The 27,913-nt window shown below is 32.3% G+C and overlaps 2 protein-coding genes across 2 annotated transcripts; one reads left to right on the forward strand and one right to left on the reverse strand.

Moving 5' to 3' along the window:
- The first annotated feature begins 361 nt into the window (after positions 1 to 361).
- On the forward strand, positions 362 to 18,938 carry LOC149479964 (synaptic vesicle glycoprotein 2B-like). Its single transcript, XM_089707217.1, has 11 exons — positions 362 to 511; positions 12,478 to 12,606; positions 12,794 to 12,853; positions 12,938 to 13,033; positions 13,819 to 13,952; positions 14,998 to 15,188; positions 15,751 to 15,899; positions 16,091 to 16,493; positions 16,758 to 17,020; positions 17,284 to 17,443; positions 18,036 to 18,938. The coding sequence occupies exons 2-11, from the start codon at positions 12,570 to 12,572 to the stop codon at positions 18,217 to 18,219; spliced, it is 1,677 nt and encodes a 558-aa protein (XP_089563343.1). The 5' UTR covers positions 362 to 511; positions 12,478 to 12,569; the 3' UTR covers positions 18,220 to 18,938.
- On the reverse strand, positions 18,934 to 27,797 carry LOC149479965 (uncharacterized). The gene is made up of 5 exons (XM_089707146.1): positions 27,205 to 27,797; positions 26,876 to 26,952; positions 26,003 to 26,185; positions 25,320 to 25,378; positions 18,934 to 25,235 (listed from the first exon to the last, which is right to left on the reverse strand). Exons 1-5 carry the CDS (start codon positions 27,378 to 27,380, stop codon positions 19,836 to 19,838), a joined length of 5,895 nt encoding a protein of 1,964 aa, XP_089563272.1. The 5' UTR covers positions 27,381 to 27,797; the 3' UTR covers positions 18,934 to 19,835.
- Between the last annotated feature and the right edge of the window lie 116 nt (positions 27,798 to 27,913).

Raw genomic sequence — 27,913 nt, forward strand, 5'->3', positions numbered from 1 at the left:
TATGCGCATCAACTATACAGACATAAATACCTATATACTTATCTTAAAACAATAATATAAACGAAAATGATTTAAAAAGAACATAGGTAAGTACATCACATAAATCAAAATTATCTCACAATTCTTGTAATTACAGACAAGACAGTATTATCAATATTTTCATGCCCTTATTATATGCTACATGTCGGTAAATACCTACTTATTAGTAATCATTTCCCCGGAAAAATAGTAACTACGTCACGTCAACGTCTAGAATCCTTATCCAAATAATGTTTAGATGTTTTCGCGCAGTATTTGCTATAAGATTGTCTCTGTTGACACTCCGAGGCCTCCTTTGATATATAGCTTGTTACAGTATCATCCCGCCCACACTCTCACGAGTGTTTCCACGAGAGATCCTAGTGTTAAGTTCACCTCCATTTTTATTTCACCAAAAATTCGTTCATAGCCACTTAGTTTGGCGGAACATTCACACTTCATCGACAAGCTAAGAGGCACATCAGATCGTCCGGTAAGTGACCTACGTTAATTTGCAACACACGACATCCTTCTTGGCATAACAGCTCTCTGTATTGAAATTAACACGCACCTCTCACACCCGTTGCAACCGCAATGTTAAATACATTAGCTTTATCAATTTAGATCTTAATGTTATTGTAATCTTCCATTATTCATGTCTACAATGTCATTACTGTACCTGTCTTTTGTTCTACTCAAAGGACTTTATTAAAAAGAAAACAATGGATTTCAATTTGAGTCTAATATCTTGAATGTAATTTTTTTAAGTTGTACCTTAACTTACCATTTCAAGCTTATTAAATCTCTTATTTTTTATTAACTGGCCTGTAGATTTTTTTTGTTTGCAAAGTATATTGGTTAATGAATTCACAAAAGTTCTTTTTCTAATTATTTTCCTCATTTACTTTTATAACCCGTATTAAATGCATAAAACGCAATTTAGTTTACAATGTTAGACACTACTTACATAAGCCATGTAAACTGTTTGCCTGGTAAATTTACGTTAGATATCATATGTTGACTGGCAGTTCGGTAGTTGACAGCATCCTTCACTGGTTCACAGTGACGAGATCATGAATGATATTTAAATATGAACAAAGATAAGGTCCTTTGATCTCTATGTCAATATATTTCGACATCAAGACGTAAATACTAAATATACGCACGTATATATGTTACAACACATATGTTTACTGCATCCGTACTTGTGTAAATATATTTTCAGTGATATGCCATAATTCATAGAAGCAACGATTGTCAATTCTTTGAATTATGGCATCTCTAACTATCTGCTCTTAATTAATTTCAAATGATTCATATTTTAAAAATCAAATTCCTGCTCTGCGGAATTGCTCATGTGATATTTGGATAAAAAAATTCCTATGATGGTATAACTCTATAAATAGAGTTATATCGTGTGCAACAAAATGACGTTCAAATTTCCTCTCTTATGTGAACAACTATCTTAAAAGTTATATTAGTGGGTGCATTTGTTGATTACAAAAAAGTTGTTAAATATATGGTACGGGAGCTATTAACGTTTTAAAAAAAGTCATTTTAGTATAGTTGGGTTTTTGATATACTGTTTCTCTTGCTATTTCGGTTAGAGTCCGCGCTGTCTGGCTGGCGGTAGTGGTTGCGTTTATTAGTGCGCACAGGAAAATATCCGTAATTTAAAGTCATTTATTGACGCGTAATTTTTAATCTTTTGCCTTTAGATAGATCCATCAGACATAAATTTGTTATTGCAAGACGTTTTTTTCGTTGTTAAATAGGTGCCGTACGCAATTTTTTATTTCAAAATCAATAAAATGTCATCGAAATAAGTGAAATTACATCAACATGATTCCGCTTAAAAGGTAAGTAATAACTTTATTACTAATATTATATTAGCCTTTTTTAATACTTATATTGAATAATTAGTAAACTAATATTTTTAATAGATGGTTTCATATTTATTACACTTTTGGGTATTAATATGAATTTGATGATATTTGGTTTTTATCAAGTTTACATTAACGTCCTATTTGAGGTTCGTTGGGAAAAGGAGGCACCATGGTAGATTGTTGCTAAAAAATTGTAAATAGTAAAATGAATATTATACATAGTATATCCTTCACGGGGACTCATGTTGATGGAATTTCACTTATTTCGATGACATTTTAATGATTTTGAAATAAAAAATTGCGTCTGGCACCTATTTAACAACGAAAAAACGTCTTGCAATAAAAAAATTATGTCTCATGGATCTATCTAAAGGCAAAAGATTAAAAATTACGCGTTAAAAAATGACTTTAAATTAAGGATATTTTCCTGTGCAGATAAGATGCGCACTAATAAACGCAACCACTGCGACCAGCCAGACAGCCCGGACTCTAACCGAAATAGCAAGAGGAACAGTATATTATCAAAGAACCAACTATACTAAAATGCTCTCTTGTCAACGTTGGTAGCTCCTATACGAATAGGTATCTAATAATGTCATTACGATCTTATGTCACGACATTTTGTGCTATTAGACTACAAGCCCGCATAGGACAAAAATATGGGTCAAATGAACCACCAGGGGACATATCTAGAACGATAGCAGAGCAAAAAATAATAAGATTCATCACTATGCCGTCACTTGTAAGCTGTCCAACTGAGTGCAGATGAGAATTGAAAAGTACAGGTAGACTCGGTAAATTTTGGTCATATATTTTTGTACGGCATTCTTAACCATCGATAGATCCATTAAAAATAATAAGAAACCGCTCAGTGCCGTACAAAAATGGTGGTCCACCAAGTCGGAATTTTTATTTAATTTCCGAGAGTTACCGGGGGTAAATTTGGTCATTTGACCATGTACGGCATCTGTGTCATACTATTGCTATACTGCTTTTAATCCATTATTCCGCAACGCCGTACAAAAATCATGGGGACAAGGGGAAAAAATCGAGAGATGCAATCCCCTCTCTTTCCCCACTCCAGGGGGTCATTTGACACAACACGAAATAAATTTATTTTTAAAGTATTTTATGCATAGATAATATTTTTTCATGTGCCGTACATTTTCGTTGGTTCAAAGGGGAAAAATCTGAAAAAGAAAAAAATCCATATAACGAAATGTTTGCTTTATATTTTTATAATAAAATATAAATATACATTAACATTAAGAAGCTCGAGGTGGTTAATTATCACCTTGGAAAGTTGGAGTCAGGTGGAATGGACTCCGTTTAATTGATGAACTAATAAAAAAGCTATGAATGAAAAGATGTGAATTATATGCAATCAGTCCATGAATACAGGTAAAGTCACAAGCAAATGCTAGTAATATATACATATTCAAAATGTACAAGTAAAGCGCTTTCAAATGATACCAAACACTGCATATTTATCTTAACTTTATTTTTTTACTCTGTATGTTTTGTCCGCTAGAGGGCGCCACATTAGATTTTGTGAAACCCCATATAGCCTTTAGCTAGCTGGTCGTTGGTTATCCAGTGAACAATTCAGACGCCTCTAATGATATGTCATTTGTCGAATTCTGATAAGTAGTTTAGAAGTTACGAGGGAATAGATGAACATACATACATGACCTGTAAACAACCATAACCCTCCTTTTGCTTTGCCGTAGTTGGGTAAAAATATGTTAATGCCGTACTGTATCAAATGGCCATAAAGCACTCTTAAAATTGTAGCTTTCGTAGCTTTCATCAGCTTAAAAGATGTGGTCTGCACAAAAATGTACGGCATCGTTTTTTCCTAATTTATCTATGTTAATACTATTTAAAACAACGGATAAAGTGTAGAAAACTATTATATTTCATTAATCTACGATGTTTAAACTTTTACAAAATTTCTGGTTTTGCATTTCTCTATAACTTTTTTTAGAACGGTTTCTTTTGAACGGCAATACTATACAACAATTGAATTTTACAATATCATGTTAAAAAAAAAGTTCCCGTACAGGGTCAAATGATCTTACAGCTCTTTATATCAAGAATTCGATGAAATTAAGATGATTATTGGTATACATATATAAGAACAATTATTTTTTGACGGCATTGCTTTTAATAGTACTTTTGAGTGCTAGATAATGTTTTGGAACCGAAGCCGTACTTAGTCAAATGACCCCCTGGAGTGGGGAAAGAGAGGGGATTGCATCTCTCGATTTTTTCCCCTTGTCCCCATGATTTTTGTACGGCGTTGCGGAATAATGGATTAAAAGCAGTATAGCAATAGTATGACACAGATGCCGTACATGGTCAAATGACCAAATTTACCCCCGGTAACTCTCGGAAATTAAATAAAAATTCCGACTTGGTGGACCACCATTTTTGTACGGCACTGAGCGGTTTCTTATTATTTTTAATGGATCTATCGATGGTTAAGAATGCCGTACAAAAATATATGACCAAAATTTACCGAGTCTACCTGTACTTTTCAATTCTCATCTGCACTCAGTTGGACAGCTTACAAGTGACGGCATAGTGATGAATCTTATTATTTTTTGCTCTGCTATCGTTCTAGATATGTCCCCTGGTGGTTCATTTGACCCATATTTTTGTCCTATGCGGGCTTGTAGTCTATATATATATATTATGTACATTTAACAAAATGTTTTTTAGTAATAACATTCACCTTCAACCCAAAAGGTAGGTAAATGCACTTTATAGTAAATGACCTTTTGGAACAATATTATACATATCAAAATATTAAAACTTGCCTGCGATACCCTTTATTAATATCATATACACGATTGAAACATAATCCCATTACCGGTCGCCCACCTCATATAAAGGCATATCTTTTTAAATATGTATTAGGCAAAATTGGTTCTAACACAATCATATTTTCGACAATAAATTAAATTATGGTCAGAAGCAATTGTATGAAGTTCCAGCTAATGTTTTGGCTCTCAGTGCATTTTTGTTAGTACCGGTTTAAGTTCATTACCATAATACCGCAAAAAATCAAATAATCAATTAGGATGCAAAGCAAAGAAACTCAACATTAACATTATTTTTAGAGATGAATCGCTAGACATTTTTAACCTACTTAGATAATTAAGTAGAGAAAGCATGTACGGTAAATTTCTTGGAATATCCAGTGTCAACAATACATTATTAAGTGAAAAATACATTAGAATAGAACTTAATTAATGTATTTGTATTTAAATAAATGAATATGCATTGGAAAAAATGTAATTTGAAAAATCTATATCATGTTTAAGATTTATAATTTTATATAATTAGGTATGTAGATATCTAAGGCAATATACAGTACTTATATATTATAGGTACAATAATTGTACTATCCATAATTAATAATATGTCACACCATGCATAGAAAGAGTTGTTAATTATGCAATTTCCGCGTCACATGCATAGGTTTTAAGAATCGTATTTCTTCATTAGATACACTAGTTCTGAATGCATTCGACATCACCTTCACCTTGGCGGACCGGTCTCTGCTCATTCACGGGCCACCTTCGGAGGTCAGCTCGAAGTGATTACTTTTTATAAATCGCTGTCATGTGTTTATGCCCACTATTTATTTCCTATATAGTTGTGTGGTCACACAAATCATTCATTGGACAAATTACATCAGGAATATAGAGAGCTTCTTACGCCCGATTCATTATGATGCATAATAATAATATACATAACATCGTATCTCGTTACATGTAAATTCAATTATAAGACAATTATTCAGCTTAATTTAAATAAATGTACACGTTTTACTATGTACCTAGGTAGTAAAGTGTCAATAGATTGCTTTGCCGTCTTTAAAACTAACGTCAATATTCATAATAAAAATGAAACACTAGTGTTCTTGATAATGATTCTAATTGCATAATGAGACGCAGACGCAGATAGGAACTTACAAACGGGATTGCATTTACTTATTCATTGTTTCATTTCATACAATAAGTTATTCAAATGCTTTTTTATTGAATAACACTAATTAAATTATCGATAATTACAAATTGCATTAGAGTATTTATACTTATGTATCAGTATAATAGAAAAGTTGCATATCTTTGAACGTATAATTAGTGAAGGTGCAGAAATTGATGGATGTGTTCTAATGGATAAAATAGGGTAAACAGTCAACTCTACGTAGCGATGCGCACATTATCCTGAAAACGTTACATATAGGTACCTAGATAAGATATATCTTTTTCCTTTCATCTTCAAATAATTAATAGAGCAGGTGTACATGCATTTCTGGAATAATTTACTTTTACTAACTTACATATGTGTAATCGAAGGAGTAAACCTACCATAAATCTAAAAAAAGAAACAAATGAAATTACTTCTTTTCTTCTTTTTTTCAACTACAAAAAATAATAAATATAAATAAATATACCTACTTAATTTTACTGAAACCCGTTTGACACAATATCATAAACAAATTAACTTTTATTTTAAGAAGAAAGTAATTACTGCTCTCCGCCAAATGAACATAAGTACCTACGTTTTCATTAAGTAATTGTTTTGATAAGCAACCCCTTTGTTCTTTATTACATACTCATTCAATGGCACAATTACAAAACGCATTTACATTGTAAGTTTAGTTTGATATTAGTAGTATACCAGGGAATTTTAAATCTTAATAAATGTGTACCCAATAAATTTATCGAGAGCCGAGATGCATATTTAAAAATATTGCGATTTTTCATAAGTATATATTTTAAACCTTAATATTATGTATACCTACTCGTGTTCAATTTATTAATTCATGCTGGATTGAAACAATAATTGTCGCACACCATGAAACTGTTTTACGGGAAAAATATAGTAATTTCGGCACTAATTTCCTGTGATAAGTCACGAAATGTGTATGTTGTTAAGAGTTCTAGATACAATTTCACAACTCCAATTGAGGTACCATTATCAGAAACAATGCTAGGTGGGGCGAGTAATAAATAATTATAACAAGGAGGCATGAAGTAGCGTTCGAGCCTTCATCACATAACCCGACGCGACCTCGCACTGATAACACGCCAAGACAAACTTTAAAATTAGAAATTATTTTCTAAACGTAAATATCATCGGCAAACAAACAGTATTTTGAACGCGCTCTATGCAGATTTACGAGAAGGAAAGTGACGTGAAATGGTTCCCACCAGTGCTTTTTGATAAACGATTTATATTTGGTTTAGTGTCTTATAGAACTTTTTCGACAGTAAACGCTGTTAAAAGTTTGGGATGCTTATATACCACCACTAGAGATTCTACCCGTGTTCATTTTGTAACTGGTAAGTCACATTTTAACATTTTTTTTATAATCTTGATGAATTTTAAAACTTCACGTATAACTTAAAATATTCGAATAAATCTTTAAATATATATCATAATTTTGCAAGATTACGCAAAATATAGATTTCGCAATTTTTTTTATTTATCTAAAATTGGTAAAAAACATGATGCCCAAAAGAATAAAAAAACATAACTAATACAATTGTATATTTTAAGTAAATTAAATTCCCGCGGTAAATATTATGAACTCTTTGGATGGAACAGCTAAAGTGCAATTAGAAAGCTTTTACAAATAAAAATTATTTGCTAGAAATAAATATACCTACCGAAGTGTAAATTAATGTGTGTGTGTTATAATATTATATCTAATGATAATCTATGAAACACCAAAAATAGTCAATAGGTAAATACTTTAAATTGAAATGAAGAGTGAATACGAGATATATTATTCTCACGGAAACTTGGAAAATTTTGTTTTCCACTAAGTACCTACTACCTAGGGTATTAATTTATATTATACTTATTTCTATTTTTATTGCATTTCATTTTATTATATTGGTTCCGTTGTGTATAGTTATTTGTTATTATTTAAAAAGAATAAAATAAACCTATTTCAATAATTATGCATAAATAATAACTTGATCACGTGCTCATGTACCACTATATCGTTGAATGTCAAACAACTATTACTAGTCTGTTGACCGAATATATATTTAATAATATTTTTGATTTAAAAATAAAATAATTTAACATAAATAGGTACTTCAACTGCCTTATACCGCTTTAATATACATATTATGTTATACAAATAATATTTTATTTTGTTATATTTTTATTTAAAAGAAGGCCCAAAAATATTTTAATGTTGCTCTATAAATTTAAACTTTCAGATGTTTTGCTGCTTTCTTTATAACGCCTCCGTTCTACATAAGTTAGAAATTAGAATCAATAAATCAATACTACGTTAATATACAAAAAATTGTTTCCCAGTAGGTATTAAGTATGCTAATTAATTACATTAATCATTTTAGATTACTTTACCGAAAAAGTGGGAAATGGAATATCTATCTAAAAACGAGATATTTTTAATGAATGCAACAGAATTATTTTATGAGATTGTTGACAATTTTGTTATAAATATAACAGTTTCCATATAATAATATCCGATGAGGAACCTCTAAATGTGTAAATCATTGTTAGGAAATCGATAAATGTGTTTCACACGCCTAATTTGTAAACTCCATCCTTGAGTTCCACATAGGTAATTTATAACGATTATTTTTTCCATATTTAACATTGCGTTTGATGAAGCAAAGAAAAGTGTTACGCCTTTAGACATTTTTCTCTTTAAATAGAAATTTTCCTCTCGTTATAGAGAGGACGAATCATTGTTATGGCTAATTTATTCACTACAATAGAAATAATATAAATATAAATAAATTGCTCTTGAATTCGTCACGAATATTTAATAGGTAATTTAACCACATATTTATACACATGCATTATTTTATTTGCTATAATTATTATATTGTATGCTGTAATTATAATGTGCTGCTTTTTTATATGTTTATATAAAAAAGCAGCACATTTTTACTGTGAAAGTAGTAACCTGTATATGTTGAAAATACGTATAAATAACTCTAACTCTACGTTTAAATTATAGGTATATTTTGCTTTTTTCATTTAAAAATGGGTTCACAATTTACTTCATTTTTTAATTTTTCCTACTAGAGTATAAATATTTTTCATTTCAAGTACGCCTTGGACCACTGACCAGTGAGATTTAATTAATTAATACATAATTTTCGATTTTATACATACAGAAAAAAAACAGGATTTCGTTGTTATTAAAATAGCGGGAATAAACGTAACCTAAAAGTCGCAGTTAAACAAATCGATGACATTGAGAAGGCCGAATATGCTAAGCAATGCCTTTGTACATAATAGATAGCAATGGTTTGTGCATAATATTTACTAATTACTGTTTTCTGGTAATAGATGACAATTAAATAACAATGATCATACCATTTGAACAGTCCCACACAATTAGTTAGTAAGCCAAACAAACTCGTTGACATTATTTACTTTTGCCAATTTTCACACATTTTCTTTATTTCCGGCGGCATACCTTTCATAATTCATTTATTGTGAAAATATAAATCATTGCTATTTTGTTTGTATTCAATAATTCGGTTGATTTTGATCACTGAATGAAAAAAATGTTAAATTAGCTTTGCTTTAGTTTAAATCAAGGTTTAAATCTATTCGTGAATTATTATTCTGTCTATCAGGGTAATATTAAAATCTCAAAGAGGTCTTTTTGTCTGCAATGATAAAGTTCTAATCCTATTGTCTCTAACTCGCACTGTTGCCATTTATTAGGAGAACGGATTGAAATCCGAAAACGTGATGTTTATACTCAGGTATTTTTCTTCATTCACGGTTTTGGGTAAACCTGATTATCCGAAAATGCAAAATTCACAGGTATCTAAATACCGTATCCGAAACATTTATTTAAAACAGTAATTCTTCTCAAAGGTCCTTATTGATATTCTAAACAAAGTTAGACAATATTAGATATATGTTTTAAATTGCATTGGAATTGTTAATACGGTTAAAATAAAAAAATGATTCAATACTTGTCGCAAGATGACGCATCTGAAGGTCGCATATAAATTTACACTTTATATTATAAAGCAAACTAAATCAAACACTTTTCGTGTTCAAATAATTCTAGCGTGTATATGTAAAAGTGACTAAATATTAATTAGGTACTAACTTACCTATATTTTGTCATGTCACTCCCATATGTAAGTATCTACACGAACCACGGATTATTTTATTTGAAACGCAACCTAATGGTTTAAAAGAGCTTGTATGTATAGTACGTATACTGAATAAATATCAAGGAAGAAAAACAACATAAAAAGTCCTCGAAGTTGGGTAGAAGCCAAATGCAATTTTACAATTTGTATCGCTACTAATTTGCCTTGCATTATTTTTTGTCCATTAACATTAAATACATCTTGATTTTTTTTTTGTTATTCTAAGTATAGAACTAAGTGTAAGTAATCATGTAAAATTTATTACTTAAAGGAGAGTAGTGTTATTATTGCAAAATCGTATTATTTTTATCATCAAAATTATAACAATATTAAAGCTGTTATTGGAAAATAGGTTCAATCTTTGAACCGGAAGCAACGTATAAATAAAATAAATTAAATAAAAGCCTGTAAAAATGTCGCACGTGACCAATGTCATGCCAATTTAGCCAAGGTCCATAAAGCAATTTTTTAGGCCTCACCATATATTAAATAGTTTAAAACGTGTTAAATAAATTTAAAAATATCCTACATGCTTAGTTAGAATCTATTTTTTCTATATTTCTGATTAAAAAATCGACCAGGAAATAGATTAATACGTATAAATGTGCCACAGAAATAATAAATCACAAGAAATATGTATTCAATAATAATGAAAATGTCAATAAATATCTTTAATTTTATATCTACGGATCTAAAATAAGCAAGGTCATTAAAAAAACATTATTACGAAGGCATTTTAGTTAATTGCAATCTACATTGTTTCAATATCGCGAATCTAATCTTATTTAATGATGCGTCTATTATAACACAGTTCGATTGTATATGGATTCTAAAATAAAACTTAAATTTAATTTTGTTTCAATGTTTCTGAAAAATATTTGCAAGATACATAACTTTATTAATTTATATTCCAAAATTGCAATACATAGAAAATAGAAATGTTGTTTTTTTGTGACCTAGATAGGTAATATGTACCTATATTAAATCGTTCGTTATATTTATTATTAAATAATTAAAAAGGATCAATATAAAATATATGCGTACATATGTGGGTGTGTCAGAGATTCAGTTAATGAGGCATGCGTGACAAAGTTATAACAGCGCACATCAAGAAAAAAATAGTCGTAACATAAAAACTAAAACTACTTATATTGGCTGCTTAAAAAAAGACATTTAAATAAAATTACACAATTCATTAACACCTACACTATCCAACAGCAATTTCACGGTTTATTATTGATTTAACATCCTGATGTTTCGCATCGCGGTTGGTCTTAAACATACAGAGGACAAAGTAACATTAATATAATCTTTTATTCGTTACTAGCTGAAAAAAAGAAAACAAACAACAAACAAATGTTTGTATTTAGTAATGTAGAGCAATAAATGTCTTCCCGCCATTCAATCAACGTTGTAAAAAAAGCTTTGATTTTCATATAACCTCGAGTTATAGTAACCCAGTATTTGTTGTTTATTATCTGTATGTGCGTAGCTTGTTATGTACAGGCGAGCAACTAGCAAGTACATTAGAATAGATCGTTGTCCGACGAACAAATCTGCCTCAATGCAATCACTTCCTGCAATCACTGGCTACTCTATAGGGAAGAACATAGTAAAAATTTCATTACAAGAATGATTCACACGTTATATCGGTGTTATGATGATGCATGATAAGCTACTTAGTAGTTGAATGGGATGCCTTGTTTGATATCAAGGAGTTTTGAACATCCAACCAGAATGTTCCCTAACAGGGCATATATATTTTTTTGTGTAATGAACAAAATCTCATGTTAAAATATAAGTACTTGACAGGTAATTTTATCTAGAAGCTAAGATAGTTTTGGGACATAAACAAGTGACAGTATCTAGAAAGGACAGCCGTATAAAATAATAATACCTATAGAGACGAATTAAGTTAGTTAGTTAAACCATTTATGGCCCGAACTCGACGGATTGGATAGAGTAAATATACATATAACTAAAAGTGTAACTTTTCAAGTTTCCCGCAACAATGGAATGGTTATGTCTTCCATCAAAAATAGACTCTTTCAGTTTTTACGAGCAATATATGAAGCACAAGTATCTTTTGACGTAGGTACATTAAACACTTTCAAAACATTTTCCGGATATAAAACGTAAAACGTTTTGAATCTGTCTGCAACTATCTTTAGTTTAGTTTCTTCAAAAGTTCATCTCTTCTTAACCTTCAAATATTTTACGATCAACATTTTATATAGCGCATTTTTATGCATTTAGAAATGAGTTACGATAGTTTGTTATTGTAAAATAAAATTATAAATAAAATAAAGCATTCAGAATCCAAATGTTTATTCGTTTTTCCTTTAAAGGAATATTTCTTTTTCTTAATTGTTATGTTTCCTCGACAGACGAGCCGGGCGCCGTTGGAACCGAACCCCAAGCCAGTAATTAAGTGCAAGTCCGCGCCCCGCCGACATACATCGCTGTCCGCACGCATAGGATGGTAGAAACTGACCCTGGGCCCAAGAAACCTCACAGTAAGTTTTCAAACATAGAAATACTTCAAGAACAGCTTATTATCTTCAGTTGGATAACTGTTACACGACCGAAACGAAATTTCTATAGTTATTTAAATTTAATTGTCAAAACTTTTTTTATTATTATTCTAAAATAAAAATATTTAAATTACAAATTCTAATTTGGTACTTATATTTTCATTCACAGATTGTGATGTAAAAAGTGACCACCAATTAAACGGACCAGGTTCGAAAACCGCCGAGCTTGGTAAGTTCCAAGAAAAAATATTTCAAGTGTATTTTATTATTTACTACCGTGTGCAACAGTTTGAATTTACTGCTAATTCCACAGGCGTCGTTACTTCGCTGAAGTCACCAGTAAAGTTCGACCCAGAAAAGGGCTCCAATACCGAAAAGGCTGACTTCGAAAAGGCTATTGAACTAACTGGTGAGTAACTCTTTATCATTCAGACAGATGCATGAATCACACAACGACATCGTATAAATGCTTTTGTCAGCTAACCTTTGTTTTGAACACGAGGCTTAAGTTATTTTTTTATACGTTCACATGATAAACGTGTCACGTGTAATAGGATCCGAGTTCAGTTATTAAATAGAGGAGTAACTCGAAGAAAGGAAACCGTAATGTTTCGATTTATGAATGAGGAGTGCTCGCGTTGCATTCCACGGGCATGAAGTCCCCGTTGTAAACAGAGATTGCTTCTCGGAAGCGCGTTGACACGAGTGAGACTTGTTTACGTACCCACAGGATACAGTGGCGTGATGCTATTACGAACATATTAATCTGTTGTGATCTTTAGCAAAGTACCTACTGGAATATAAAAGCTCTAATCAGTTAATCGCGAAAGGAATATCTTTTAGAAGACATACTACTATAAACACGAGAGTTTGTAAGGATGATTAGAAATAGATATTCGTAGTTAACTGTATCATAAAAAGGCAAGGTATCTGGATGAATCTGAACATCTCGCGAGTTAAATCGCGGGCTAAAGCTATTTAAAAAAAATATCTAGGTATACAGTTTACAATAACATTATTTTCGTAATTGCCTAAAATAGATGAATAATCCATTAAGTGAAGTCAAAATACTCCAAATACCTCACAATATTATGATTTTCCCACGTTAATTTTACATAATCATAGATTAAATCAGCTCCATAATCATACCTGTACAATAAACTAAACCAAATATTAAATCTCATTTTTTTCTAGGCTATGGCCGCTTCCACTACCTGCTGCTGGCCGTTTGCGGTCTCGTCAGCACTTCAGAGGAGATGGACGTCATCTCCATGTCCTTCATCCTACCTTCTGCACAGTGCGACTTAGACCTTACAACGGAAACGAAAGTACGTACTATAAAATATTAAAAAAAAAATCTTATTTTTTTCAATAATGTAGAGATTTTTCTCTACCTATCATAGAATACACAAATAAGAAAACTTACAGTCCTATCTTAGTGAATCTACCTACAATAACTACATGTACCTGTTATACCCAATTACCGAGTTAAATACCTCTATAGTGTAATGAAAATATAAAAAATACTAATTAAGATGCTCAATGATTATGCACAAAAAATTTCTGAATATAAAAGATGTTTGAAGCATGTGCTATCTGGGAAAAATACATAGAATAATACAAGCACATTGTTTTTAAAACGTTGTTATAGACTCAATCACTGTCCGATTCCGAATTTGAAGCACCACACGTGTGTTGAAGTCGGTGAACAAATTCAAATCTCACTTTTTGTTGAAATATTTGTTTTTGTGAATAAGGTAGCTGTTGAGCGGTATATTTTATTTAGGTATATGATGTTTAGTTAAAACAATAAAATCAGAAACAGCTATAGAATTGTATTGTGTGAATTTTTAAGCAATGAATTTAAATTACCCCAGAGTAATTCGGTAATGTCGGTCGGTATTATGATGATATGGGGCCTTAGACAAAGTAACAATTAACATACGCCGCGAATTAGATCACGTGGTCTATCTAATGTCAATCCCATACATTTTTCCTTTTCTAACTTCGTTATCGTTTTTTAATTGTTACTTTGTCTAAGGCCCATGAGCACAGATAGATAATAATAAACAAAATATACCTAAGTACCTATAGTTATCTGATAGTAAGATTCGCCCAGCAATTAGAAGCAAAAATGAAATGGGTTCCCTATTTTATATTTTAAAAATATAGTGTGTATTAATTAAATAAAACAAAGAATCTGGTATAAATTGGTCATAAAATGCACATTAGATAATTTTGAGGTATTTATTTGCGTCATCACTAAAAGTTCGATAAAGTTATCACAGAAACGGTTTTAATAAAAGACACGTATAATAAAAGCATGTTTAATTTTTATGTTTTTTGTAACAAAATTTTAAATGTTTTGCTTAGGGATGGCTGAACAGCATAATTTTCATCGGCATGATGGTCGGCGCGTACGCGTGGGGGTCTGTGGCCGACTCTCTTGGCCGCAAGCGGGTGTTGATCGCAATTTCTTTCATCAACGCTCTGGCGATCGTCGCATCTTCCTTCAGCCAGAACTATGAACTGTTCATGCTTTTCAGATTCATCAACGGTGCAGCGTAAGTTCCACATTTTTACTGCTATTTCCCCTTAGTCATCGTCTAAGTATGTAACTAATGTGATTTATGCATCGCTTGGCAAAGATTACTTACTTAAAATTCTTGTTAATTTTAAATGTAGGTATCAATCCATGCAGTCATGCTTTATTTCTCAATTACACCAAATTAACTTCAATCAATCAAACCAAGTAGGTAATAAGCCTGAATGTAGGTATTTTTTATTACACGCTTTATATTAGCTTCACCTGTATGTTTGTATGTTTGTAACCGACTTCTTTGGGCGCGATTTTGACCCACTTTAAACCGCCAGATTTCGTTCAAACTTTGTAGATTTATTGAGGACCGATGACAATACACTAATTTGATAAAATAAATAATAGTTTAAAAAAAAATAAAAAAACACGCTTTTTATAGAAAACCGAACTAAAAGCGTGTTTTTTAGTTTTTTTAATTTTTCTAAATTAATAAAAGAACACTTGCACTTGTTTTTGTTTATTTTTAAATACTTATTCGTATTCTTCGCAAAACAACCAGTATTTTTATATCGTAAATTTGTTTTTAGATTGGGAGGATCAGGACCCGTCATCTGGTCCTATTTCGCAGAGTTCCAGCCGAAGAATAAGCGCGGTGCTATGTTGAGTTTTATGGCCGCTTTCTGGACACTGGGAAATTTGTTCGTCGCAGGCTTGGCGTGGGTTATTATCCCAAGCGGTAAGTCGATAGACAACTTTAATTCAATTTGTTATCAAAATGATGTCTATAATTAAGTCAAACTTGCAAACTCCACTATTGTGCATTCAAATTACCTACTTTATTATCGATACGTCTTTATAAGTTCCACATTAAAATTATAATTTATAACCCTAACCCATTAATAATTCTGTTTTAATTTCTCATTACAGAGATCGGGATTCAAAAAGGTGCCTTTATTTACAATTCATGGCGTATCTTTTTATTGGTGATGTCTCTACCATCGTTCTTGGTAGCCGCACTTTTATTCTTACTACCTGAATCACCCAAGTTTTTGATATCCACCGGACGCCATGAAGATGCATTAGAAGTATTTAGAGGCATTTACATGATGAACACGGGACGTAGTAAAGAGGAGTACCCAGTGAAGCAACTGCTTGTAGACGAACCGCTGCATCCAAAACAAGAAAAGCAAATTGAAGCTAATAAGGAGCCAAAATCGAAGTTGAGAAGAATGCTAAGTGATATCGTAGAACACAGCAAGCAATTATTCGTACCGCCTATTCTCAAGTTTACAACGATCTCTATCACGATTAATTTTACATTCCATATTGGGTGAGTACCCGCAGTCAATACCTAACTCTATATTAACTACTTACACTAATTTGCCTAACTATATCTACTTTATACGTGTCTTGAAAAATTGTTTTTTATTTATTTATTTAACTATTTAGAAAACAATATTTCACATCTATTTCAAACACAATTTAGCAACGCTCATAGTCGCATAAACACCGTTTGTTATTCGCAAGGAAGACAAAGGATGTGCCTACTTATACTATGTTTAAAATAATTCACATTATCAATTTGCACCAACAGATACTACGGACTGATGATGTGGTTCCCCGAGATGTTCAACCGTTTCGACGAGTGGTCGCGCACACACGACAACGCAGAGGCCGACATTTGCCAAGTCACAGCATACGTCACAAAGTTCGGTACACATTCCGCGGAGGCTAACTGCGATTCCCACATCAATTCTGATGTATTCATGGAGTCTCTCATCACTGTGGCCGCTGCGATACCATCCAACATCTTCGCTGTGCTCGGCATGGATAGACTTGGCAGGAAGTTCTTCTTAGGTTGGTTAACGTTTAATGTGTTTTGATCACAAAATCAGAGTTAGAGCATAATCAATTAATTTTGTTTTAAAATGTCTCCTAATTTATTATGATACTTACCTATCTACCACGAAACTGCTAACTGTCAGAAACCTAAATCGTAAAACGCTGATTTAATTGTGCTGCATTCTTTTCACACTGCTTTATAGTTACCTAGTTAACTACAAATACCAAATTTATTTCCTCAAAAATTAAAAGTACTATAATTTTCCTTTTTATTACAGTATTCGCAACATTCTCAGCGGGTCTGTGCTCAGCTGCGATGTACTTCGTCTACAACAAGACCAACAACCTTATAGTCAGTGCTATATTCAGTTCAGTCATATCCTGCGGTAACGCTTCCCTCGACTGTTTGATTACTGAAGTCTTTCCAACCAACTTACGGTAGGTTTCTTGCTATTATTTGTTTTTTTTACAAATATAATCAGGAACTTCTTAATGTAATACTTTGATACTAATAATTACATAGACTAGTCGCAACTCGCATAAATGAAACGTTTATACCAACCGCAACTCAATTCGTAGCGTATATTTTTATCGCAATGCAGACGTAGTTAGGTACTACACCAGCTAGAACCATCGAGCAGCAAAAAAAGTTGCAAAGCTACCGCTCACTAATCCATATACTAATATTATAAATGCGAAAGTAACTCTGTCTGTCTGTCTGTTACTGAATCACGCCTAAACTACTGAACTAATTTGCATGAAATTTGGTATAGAGATATTTTGACACCCGAGAAAGGACATAGGATAGATATATACATTTTTATCCCGGAAATCCCACGGGAACGGGAACTATGCGGGTTTTTCTTTGACTGCGCGGGTGGAAAGTTAGTAGTTAATATTTAGTTATGTGCTCAGTGCTCACTTATTTCCTCGGGTTCTATTGAAAACTATTAAGATTTCCTTTTATTGACAAATGGGACTGAGTTAAAAAAAATATATTTTTAATTATATATTCAATTATTTCGTACAGAGCTACCGGCGTCGCAGTATCCATGGTTGCGGCCCGTCTCGGTGGTATCATCGGCAACGTAGTCATCGCCACGTTGCTGGACACATACTGTCCCGCCCCGACCTTCATAGTGGCCGTGCTGCTCGCCAGCGGCGGTCTGATGTGCCTCTTCCTGCCCAACACCACGCGGCAGGCCTTACAATAACGACGACTAATTATACAAAAAGAAGGAACTAATTTGAGCAGCTTTAAATTTTCTTGGATAATTTGAAAACTAAAAATTATAGAGGATTTTAAATTACTTTCGATAAAGCATATTTACACCTGGTTATCCGAAACAGAATTAAGTACCTCATATTGAAACATTGAATTATATTTTGTAATAAATATAAAATACAGTAATTTTGTACTATTTTCTCAATACCTACATATACTAATGTACGTTTTTGTAAGTCCTGCTGTGTTGTGATAAACATTTAAGTATCGTTTTAGATAGTTTGTTCATATTTGTACAATATTTTTTTACTATTTAACACCGTTCTTTAATTTATGTACTAAACAGAATGATAGTAATAACTAGCGTTTAGGATGATGTTAAAATCGCGTTGTAACGCTTTACCGAGATAATTTTGCCATTGTTATTTTACATTTTAATGAAAGTATTATAGGTTAAGTCATAAACCGTACAGTTCTGTTGTTACTTGCACATGTATTAAAACGAATTTATAAATTAAAAATTGTTACCGTAGTTTGTAGATATAGTTTAGTTTAAATCATAGATAAACCCTTTAAACTCGTTAGAATACAAATTTGTAAATTCTTATATTCTGAACACATAAAATAATTTAAAAGAATCAAATAATCAATTTGTAATTCATGGTGTCATTAGGAAATAAGTATATATAAATAAAACGATACATTGAATGAAGTTTATTTATTAAATCCTTATATGTAGTACAAAGAAGTTGTTAGACTTCATTGTCGTAGTTCTACATCCAGACATAGTTCACACAAGTTAATGTGCTTTCGACATTATGTTTAGTTACTTTTACAAATATTGTACTTAATATAAGTGCTACACAATTAAAATCAATGAATATTTAATTTAGTTGAGACATTGTTTGACCACTTCTTGGTAAGCAGTAACCTCTACTGGTTATTTTTCTGTACCAAAGTATATAAACATATTTGTGTCTGTTTCGACCTTAGTAATTATAGCACAATTCAATGTACAAAATCTGCGTAATTGTACACAATGTTACTTATCAGAAGATGGATGACGTTATAAAAAATATTACAATATAACTTCATATATTACACATATGATCCAACAACGTTATAATTATAAATTTTATTTTACAATAATAATCTTAAATTAAACTCTATATGCATAATGCATTAAACTAATAAAATAAAAGTAGACAGAGATGAATACAATCAATAGAGCATCAGTCATCTCTCGTTATATATTTACATTTGTGCACGTTTGAAACACGCACATGATTTTTCATCCTTATGCAATACATTACAAAATATAGTTCACTTTAGTCCTCACATTGTGATACATTATTATTCAATGAAATCCTTATAATATTATGTGTATTTTACTACACAACAGTTCAACTGACTTAAATTATTCGCCGTAGGCTATCATGATATTAAATAATATAAAAACTTAGCCTATTGCACATTGTGTTCTTCATTGTTGTGATAAGAATACGTATGTATTCTTACTACACGTGACCCATGACGTTTAGCATCGCTAAAACCATGTATGAAAACAATTGTCTCTCTCACATATGGTTAAACACTAGGAATTAATTAACTATTATTATGTGATAGCTCACTAACAGAAAGTTGTATTGCTGGCTGTAGTGGGATCTCCACGGAGGCTTCAGAGATATCGGAACCAGGAGTTAACATTCTTCTGGGCCACTGACTTCCGTCTTCGGTTTCCGATTCCCGTACGTCAATCGACGAGGGGGAGCCTGCGGTAGATTCTACTGATGATACTGTTCTTTCCGTAATCTCATCAGTCAATATTGGCATTGATTTTCCCACTGATTCTTCCTCTGTCAATAAAGGCATAGATATGGGACCGACGGCCGGTAAATCTGTTTCTTCCGTGACCACAAACGTCATCTCCGTATTAGGTGAAGGCAATAATGAAGTTCTATAGTTACTGTTACTTAAAGGGTCAGTAGTCTTAGGGGCTATTCGTGGATCTGTGACTGTTATTGGTAACTCCAGTGAAGTAGGCACCGAGTGAGGCGTAACACCAATAACTGCCAATCCGTCGTCTAAGCTCGACGGTATGGTCGGTTCCATGTCTACTTTCGTGGGTACTTCGACTGGAGTCATTATAGGTTGATTTAAGGTTGTACTAGTTTCTGACACTCTACAATGGACAGATACATTTGCATTCAGGTCCCGAAAATCGGGTGCATCATTTTGTGTGCTTTCAGCATGAAAAACATCACTATTAGCCAGCGCAGCCTCTAAAATATCCCTGCGTTCAGGTTGTGGAGCAAGGGCTGAAACTGGTTCTGCCATTGGAACGAGTTGATTATTTTCTAAAACTAATGGTCGATTATCTATTGGAGTAAATGTACCATTTTCTTCAACACAAAGATAAAATGAACCTTGTGGTCCTCCAAAATGCTCCCCCGGCACTGCCAGCAGTTGTCCATCGGAGAGTGGTGCAGTAGGTTGTGTACTTTGTTCAGTTTGCGCAACAAAAGTCTCATTAGGGCGAGCTATTGCCGTGGTAGGTAGTAATTCTTCAAAATTATCAACATTTGAATAATTTGAGGATGAGGGTAGAGAAGAAGATTTTTGGTTATTAATTGAACTGGATGAAATGTTTGTAGAACATATTGGTGTCAATGCGGGCATAGGTGAAGTTGGTGCTGGGGCAGGAGCTATTGCAATTTCATGTTTTAATTTTTTCATAGGTGTTGGAGAATCAGCTAGATTTTTTCTCACCCTCTGCTTTTGTATAGGTACAAGGGTGTCAGTTGGAGATATTGTTATTGTTTTCTGTACGATTACTTTATTTTCTTGAGACTGAACAGGAACTTTTTGAATTATTTGTCCTGTTCGCTGTAAATGTTCAAATTGTGCAGCAGTGAGTTGCATAACGGCACCCGACTTTTGTAAAAATATTAACGGCTCTGAAGAGTTTTTCTGGATAGCTTGAACAATTTTCTTGGGTTCAGTGGAAACTCGTTTTGGTGCTGGTCTTATTTCCGGTAATGGTGCTATATTTTGCGTAGTTGTTGCTAATCTACCTCCTACAATTAGTTGCCCTTTTGAAGTTATGATGGCACTTTTTTGTTTTGACACTATTCTAGATGGTGTTTTAACGGAGGCAACTGTAGTTACCACATTTTTTTGTTGATTAGAAGAATTTGTTGAAATACGTTGTGTTATTGTTTTAAGTTGTGATACACTTGCTTGCTGTTTATTAGGAAATAGAATTTTTTCGTGTTCAGGAGTTAAGACTATTCTTGACTGCGTGCCTTGTGCATTAGTAATAATCATTACTGTGTTTCCAGGAGTAGTAGTATCAGAAGCAGATGGTAACAATTTTGCTGACACTGGTTTGTTGTCAGCTACAGTAGTATTTGTTTCCGGTCCTTTCCCCACTACAACATGCGCTTTCCCAGTTTGAGGATCTATAACAATTTTTTGTGTTCTGCCAGGTCTTGGAGAATTAGCCGATGGTAAAATTATGAACTTTTCTGCTTTATTAGTAGTTTTTGGAAGTGTCTGTATTATTGTGGGCGTTTGTTTTACTTCCTTTATGGGAGTTTCCGATTTCGTCATAATGATCTGTTGTTTACCCGTTGTTTTATCTATTACTAACATGGGTTTAGGGGATCCTCTTAATTTAGATGACTTGGAGAGAATATTAGGCGTTGTTACTTTATTACTATCAAGAGATGGATGATGTATGTGCGATTTTATGTCTGGTTTATTAGAAGCCGAGGTTACCGTTATTTTTTCAGTGTGAGTTATCAGTTTTTTTCCTTTTGGAGTTCTAGTATTGCTGGAAGTGGTTATAAGATTTCCATCTGACATTACGAATGGCATTTTTTCTATACTTTCTGGTGTCAATATGTCATCAGACAAAACAATCGGCATTGAATTTATATCAAACACGGAGTCGTTGGGTTTTGACACTTCCTTCGCGGTTTTATTATCAACAACAGAGCTAGATGGTGTGATTTGCGGTTTTATCTTTTGAAGTTTAGGATTTGGTTTTGCAATTTTACGAATTTTTTGCTGAATAATGATTGTATTATTATCTGTTTGAATGTCTGGTGTTGTTTGTATTGTATAACTTTGTACAGAGGAACCATCTTCAGATGGTTTATTTGTGCGTGATAAAATGATTTTATCCGGTGTTGTTACTTCAGTCACATTATTCAATAAAGTTTTATTAGGTGTGGTACGTCTAATTATAATTTTTTGTTTCGTAGATTGCGGTTTTGGCTTTAATGCTGATTTGGCAACATCAATGTTTAATATTTTTTCTTTATTTGAAACAATTAATTTCTTATTGATAGAAGCATTATTTGGGGCGGTTACATTGGAAGTGCAAGGACCTTCTAAAATTTTTAGTAATCTAGGTGTACTTTCGTTTTTGCTTGTGTTACCATTAATTATCTCACTTTTCTTTTCAGACGATTGTCCTAACACAACCTCAGTGGTATTTTCAAAACTATTGACGTCTTGTGCCTTATTACAGTAAAGTACAGAACTGATATCATTTTGTTTGCTAGCATTAATTTCTGATATGTTAATTTTATGATCTATGGATTCAGACATTTGAACTAATGATTGGGCAGCATTTAAATTTTCACTCTTTTCTTCTTCGCTTTCAAATCTAATATTATTTGTCAAGATGGGCGTTTTAACTACAGCTACATTTTCATTTGGAGTACTGTCATTTTCATGCTGTTTAGTTTCAGAATCCCCGAATGAATTATTTTGGGGATTTTCAATTGTTTCCTGTACTTCTTCACTATTAATTGACGATAGTAACGTTATTTTATCTTGACTATCAATTGATGCTTTATTCTGAATGGTAGTAGAAGGTAAATTAATTAAAGCTTCTGCAATTTGTAGATCCGATTCAGTTGGAATATTATTGGGAACTATTTCTATTATGTCTTCCACTGTTTTAGTTTCTATTGTTTCTGTTCCATTTTTGCCACCATTTGTATCTATTGAATTTATTACCATTTCACATTTTAACGAGTCTTCCTCATTGGAAGCTGGTTCTGGTTCTGTCTCAATTTCTTGATTGGGAACTTGACTTGTTTTTGTATCATTCTCAACTTGAGATGAAGGCTCGATTGTTGTTTCGATACTTTCAGATTCTTGATTCAATTTTTCTATAACATTACTTTTCATTTCTTTTAATTTATCCTCACAGCCATTAATATTAGATCCATTTATAGTGTCCTTATTATCATCTTCAAACAAATCTTCAGGAGGATCTACACTTATTACTTTAGTGACCCTATCAGCTTCTCTCGATACACTTAGTAAAGCATCTACAGCAGAGGCAGTCGATTCACTCATATATGGTTCAATTGATTCATTCTCTTCCAAAGGTTGATTCTTGGTTTGATTGCTACACTGTTCAGGTGAATTCAGTTCTAAGGGATTCTTGTTATTAAGAATATTTATGTTATCACCTGATTCATTCATTAAATTCTTTTTTATATTTGTTTCAACATTTTCGTTATTATTTTCAATTTTAGTAAGTTCATTATCAATTTTATCTAAAGGTTCATTCTTATTTGTTTCCAGCTTAAACTCTGACACATCCTTATTTTCAATTTCAACAGTCACAGTATTTGTTTTAGTTGAGGGCATTGTCTCTGTACACAAATTGTCTGCTTTGGAATAAGTCTTTTTAACTTCTTCCTGGATTTGATACTTATCTCTTTCTCGCCATTGAGCAGCCTCTGCATTCATTTTCTTAAGTTGAATCTTTGGTGCTAGACGAGCAACTTTAACATGTTCTATTGGTGATGAAATTCTGGGCTCTGGTGATAGATTGATGTCGGAACCATTTATTTCCGAATCTGCAATATCGTGCCTCTCCGCAGCGTTTAATTGTTCTGCAACATATTTGCCTATTGCATCTTGACTTCTAGAGTGGCGACTCCGAAAAAACGTTTTTGTTTTAAATATGGTTTTTGGCGGTTGAGGATCGGATTTTTTTTCTGGAGATTTACTGCCTTCAGTTGAACTTTCACTCTTTTTATCAGGGGATTTTACAATTGAAGGCTCAGGAAAATTTTCCTCGACTTTCAAAGGTTCTGGAACTGATGGTAATTCCGGTACAGTAGTTTTATTTAATAGTTCAGCTACTTCTCGTGCCATATCGTTTTCATCAATGCTTAGGCTTTTCGTTTCCTCTTTACGGATTGAAAGTTTTTTAATGCGTGGTATTTTTCTGCCAACATCAGCTTCTACCGGCCAATCTTCATCCTCACAAAAATCATATTTTGCGTCATTAGAAGCCTCTGGTTTTTCTTCTTTTTTTTCTGGAAGAGGAGCAATTTCACTAGGTACCTGGACTGTAGGTAGTTCAGCAGGCGTTGGGACAGCTGGTGAGCCAGCAGCTATGGGTACATCTGGAGATGATGCCATGGCTAAGGTAGAAGATTCCCCGTTTGAATCTTCATCCCCATCGTCCCAATCAGCTAACAAGCTGCTCTTTATTTCCTCATCAGTTTTTATTTTCTTTACTTCAGGCAATGCCTCACTCTCAGCTTCTCGTTTTTGAGCTTGGTTTTTTCTGGGTAATTTTTCACTTTTCTCTTGTCTCGGCTTTCGAGGTTTAGAAATTTTTGGTGTTGCTTTTGAGGAAGATTTTTGTGCTTTTGGTGAAGGTTTTTTCTTTACTGGTGACGGTGTGTAGGGCGTAAATGTAGAGCTATGTGTTTTATTATGTAAAATTAATACATTTAACCTTGTTGTAGTAAATGGACATGCATGACATGCATAAATTCCGGTGCTCGATGCTGTAGGTGTGATGATTGCTGATTTTGTAGATTCTTGGTCATTAGATTCTTGTGCTTTTTCTTCACTTGGTTCTGAGCCAGCTCTGCTTGTGGAGGGAGTTGTTACTTCAGGTTGACTGGGGGTTTTAGAACCTTGTAGTAAAATATGTACTTTGTAATTAGACTTTTCTTTTACCTGAAATAAGGAAAACAAATATTTATAAACAAAATATAATTCGTATGGATAAGATAAAAGTAGATGATTAACAATATTACATACCTTTCTTATTGGAGTTGAAAATTTTGAAAGGTCACCAGATTTTCCTTTTCCATGTTTACCTGCAGTGACAAAAAGTAGATGTAGAGTAAGATAATCAAAATAAAAATATTATTACTAGAGAGCACCTAGTGCCTAGTAATATATTTGTTGAAAATAAATATTAATAAATCTGTTTCTGTTTAGCAAATAAATATTTGAATATTTATATTATACACTAATTCATAAAGCAAGTTTGTCTTTAATAAATAATAGTTTAAAAAAACTAAAAAACACGCTTTTACTTCGGTTTTCTATAAAACGCGTGTTTTTTATTCTTTTTTAACTATTATTTATTTTATCAAATTAGTGTATTGTCATCGGTCCTAAATAAATCTACAAAGTTTGAACGAAATCTGGCCGTTTAAAGTGGGTCAAAATCGCGCCCAAAGAAGTCGGTTACAAACTTACAAACATACAGGTGAAGCTAATATAAAGCGTGTAAAAAGGAATATTTTTTCCATTTTTGTATATTTTTCATTCACCTTTCAGTTCTATTGGTAGTGTGGTGTTATGGAGCCTTAACCTCCTCTGATAAATGGACCATGGATCCAAATTCAAAGACAAATGCATTAAGCTATACAAACAAATTAGTTCATAATACATAATATTATAGATAAAACTATTTATATGCTAAAAAACCTTACCTTTCTTCATTGAGGCTGGTATTTTTTTATTTGGGTCTCCAAATAAGCCAGCATAACTTTCTTTCTTTGTTTCTTGAAACTCATCTCGAGTGAGGATTTCAATATCGCCACCAACAGCAGTCTCCGCTCGAATTACATCTTCAGGAAATTTTTCCATAAGTCCATGTTTGGTTCTATACAAATCTGTAAATAATGTGATTAATGAGATTTATATTCCAATTTTAAAGTGAAAAAGCAAATTGCAATAAAAGCAAATCAAATAGGGTTATTTTTTTTCACCAATTTTTTTTTTGTGGATATATAGACCCACATGTAACTTGATCCTGAAGTTTATTTGTATGTACTTTTTATTAAAGAAATATGTAAAAAAATGTTGCAGTAGCAGCCACAGGATTTCAATGAGGTAAGTAAAAGATGTTATATAATTTTGTTCAAATAAATCTTATGGGCTAAGCAGCAACAAACCCTTTGTTGGTATTTACAATTTATTTAAAAAATTGTTTTAATCATAATGATTGCTTTACTAATAACAAATGACACATTCAAGAACTCATATATAAACTCTCTCTCTAACGCACTCAGATATGATCCCTTTTATTTGATCATTTTGTAGTGTTAAATTTATATACCTATATAAAAAATTAACTCTACAAGTCTACAGTTATGACTATTCCTGGTGCTGGTTGCTTTATTTACTTTTAATGCAGATCATTTTTTTATAAATTATACTTTAAACACTGTGGTCTATCATTGACTTTACCGTTAGGTACTTCCATGTAATAAAAAGACACAAAATCAAAATATTGACTATGAAATAATGCCACTAACCGAACAAAGATAACAAATAATTTAATTTAATTGGGTTGAACTTACAGAGTCCTTTTTGAATGAATTCATCCTTGCGACTACATTCATATTTATAAATAGAATTCGGATTCTTGACATATTCACTGAAAAAATTAAAATACAACAATATTTAATTAAATAATTATATTAACTTTTTTATAAACATTGTATGGGAAATGCTAAATAATACCAAATACAAATATAGATGGCTAAAAATATAAGACCAATAAATTAAAAATACATGTTTATTTTGGTATCAACTAATGCCACAATATCAAACAATGGGCAGAAACAGAAAGTTCATATTTTTATTTTGCATAGTATATTTATACATTTCATGATAATGTACCACTTACTATGAATCTTCTTGAAAGAATTTAACGACAGCTATAGGTGGTTTTCTAAACGATGGTAGGACATCTGGAGGCAGCTTCTCATGTCCGACCACTTCACCTGGCCACCAACAAGAGCCGAGTTTCACCCATACTACATCACCGTCAAGGTAATTAACTTCAGTCTGTTCACTCATCATTTCTTTTAGGATTTAAGCGACACGCACGACCATATTTTGTTCACAGTTCCACCAAGAAGAGAGAACCTGTCACTTTAGTCTTTAGGTAACATTTCAATATATCAACATAAATCTAATAACATCTAAATATTGAATGATAATTGGAACGATATAATTATTCGAGCGAAAGATTTGAATAACAATAATGATACAAGTTGCAAAATAATACTTGTAAATAAATTCACCGACTGCGTACGATAATATTACATGAGTAACTTCGTGTGGTACCCCTGATCAGAAATTCTTATAAATTTAAATAAACATTTTAGTCACATACATAAAATTGGCAAATATTTATTGCATTTATTGTATATATTTAAAAAAAATCTATAAATATAAACACGATTAAAGAAAAATGTACAAAAATAGTAGCTCAATTTAGTACCGGAAATAGTTATGAGGACAGCGTCAGCATATACCAACATTACGAAATAAGAATTCACTAGGTTATTGCCCGTGCCAAAAAGATTAAATTAAAGTAAAAGAATATCATT

This window comes from Colias philodice, chromosome 19 (assembly GCF_061535455.1).
Source record: "Colias philodice isolate Cphi_HAF_F1 chromosome 19, ilColPhil1 Martin Lab GWU primary, whole genome shotgun sequence".
Lineage (NCBI taxonomy): Eukaryota > Metazoa > Arthropoda > Insecta > Lepidoptera > Pieridae > Colias > Colias philodice.

What these genes read in the sequence shown, in the direction of transcription:
- LOC149479964 (XM_089707217.1), top strand. Translation starts at nt 12,570, where the DNA reads ATGGTAGAAACTGACCCTGGGCCCAAGAAACCTCACA. An exon ending in AATTTTACATTCCATATTGG is followed by an intron (nt 16,494 to 16,757) that starts GTGAGTACCCGC and finishes TTGCACCAACAG; the next exon opens with ATACTACGGACTGATGATGT. An exon ending in TGGCAGGAAGTTCTTCTTAG is followed by an intron (nt 17,021 to 17,283) that starts GTTGGTTAACGT and finishes TTTTTATTACAG; the next exon opens with TATTCGCAACATTCTCAGCG.
- LOC149479965 (XM_089707146.1), bottom strand. Translation starts at nt 27,380, where the DNA reads ATGATGAGTGAACAGACTGAAGTTAATTACCTTGACGGTGATGTAGTA. An exon ending in TTCTTTCAAGAAGATTCATA is followed by an intron (nt 26,953 to 27,204) that starts GTAAGTGGTACA and finishes TAATTTTTTCAG; the next exon opens with TGAATATGTCAAGAATCCGA. An exon ending in TTTCAACTCCAATAAGAAAG is followed by an intron (nt 25,236 to 25,319) that starts GTATGTAATATT and finishes TCCTTATTTCAG; the next exon opens with GTAAAAGAAAAGTCTAATTA.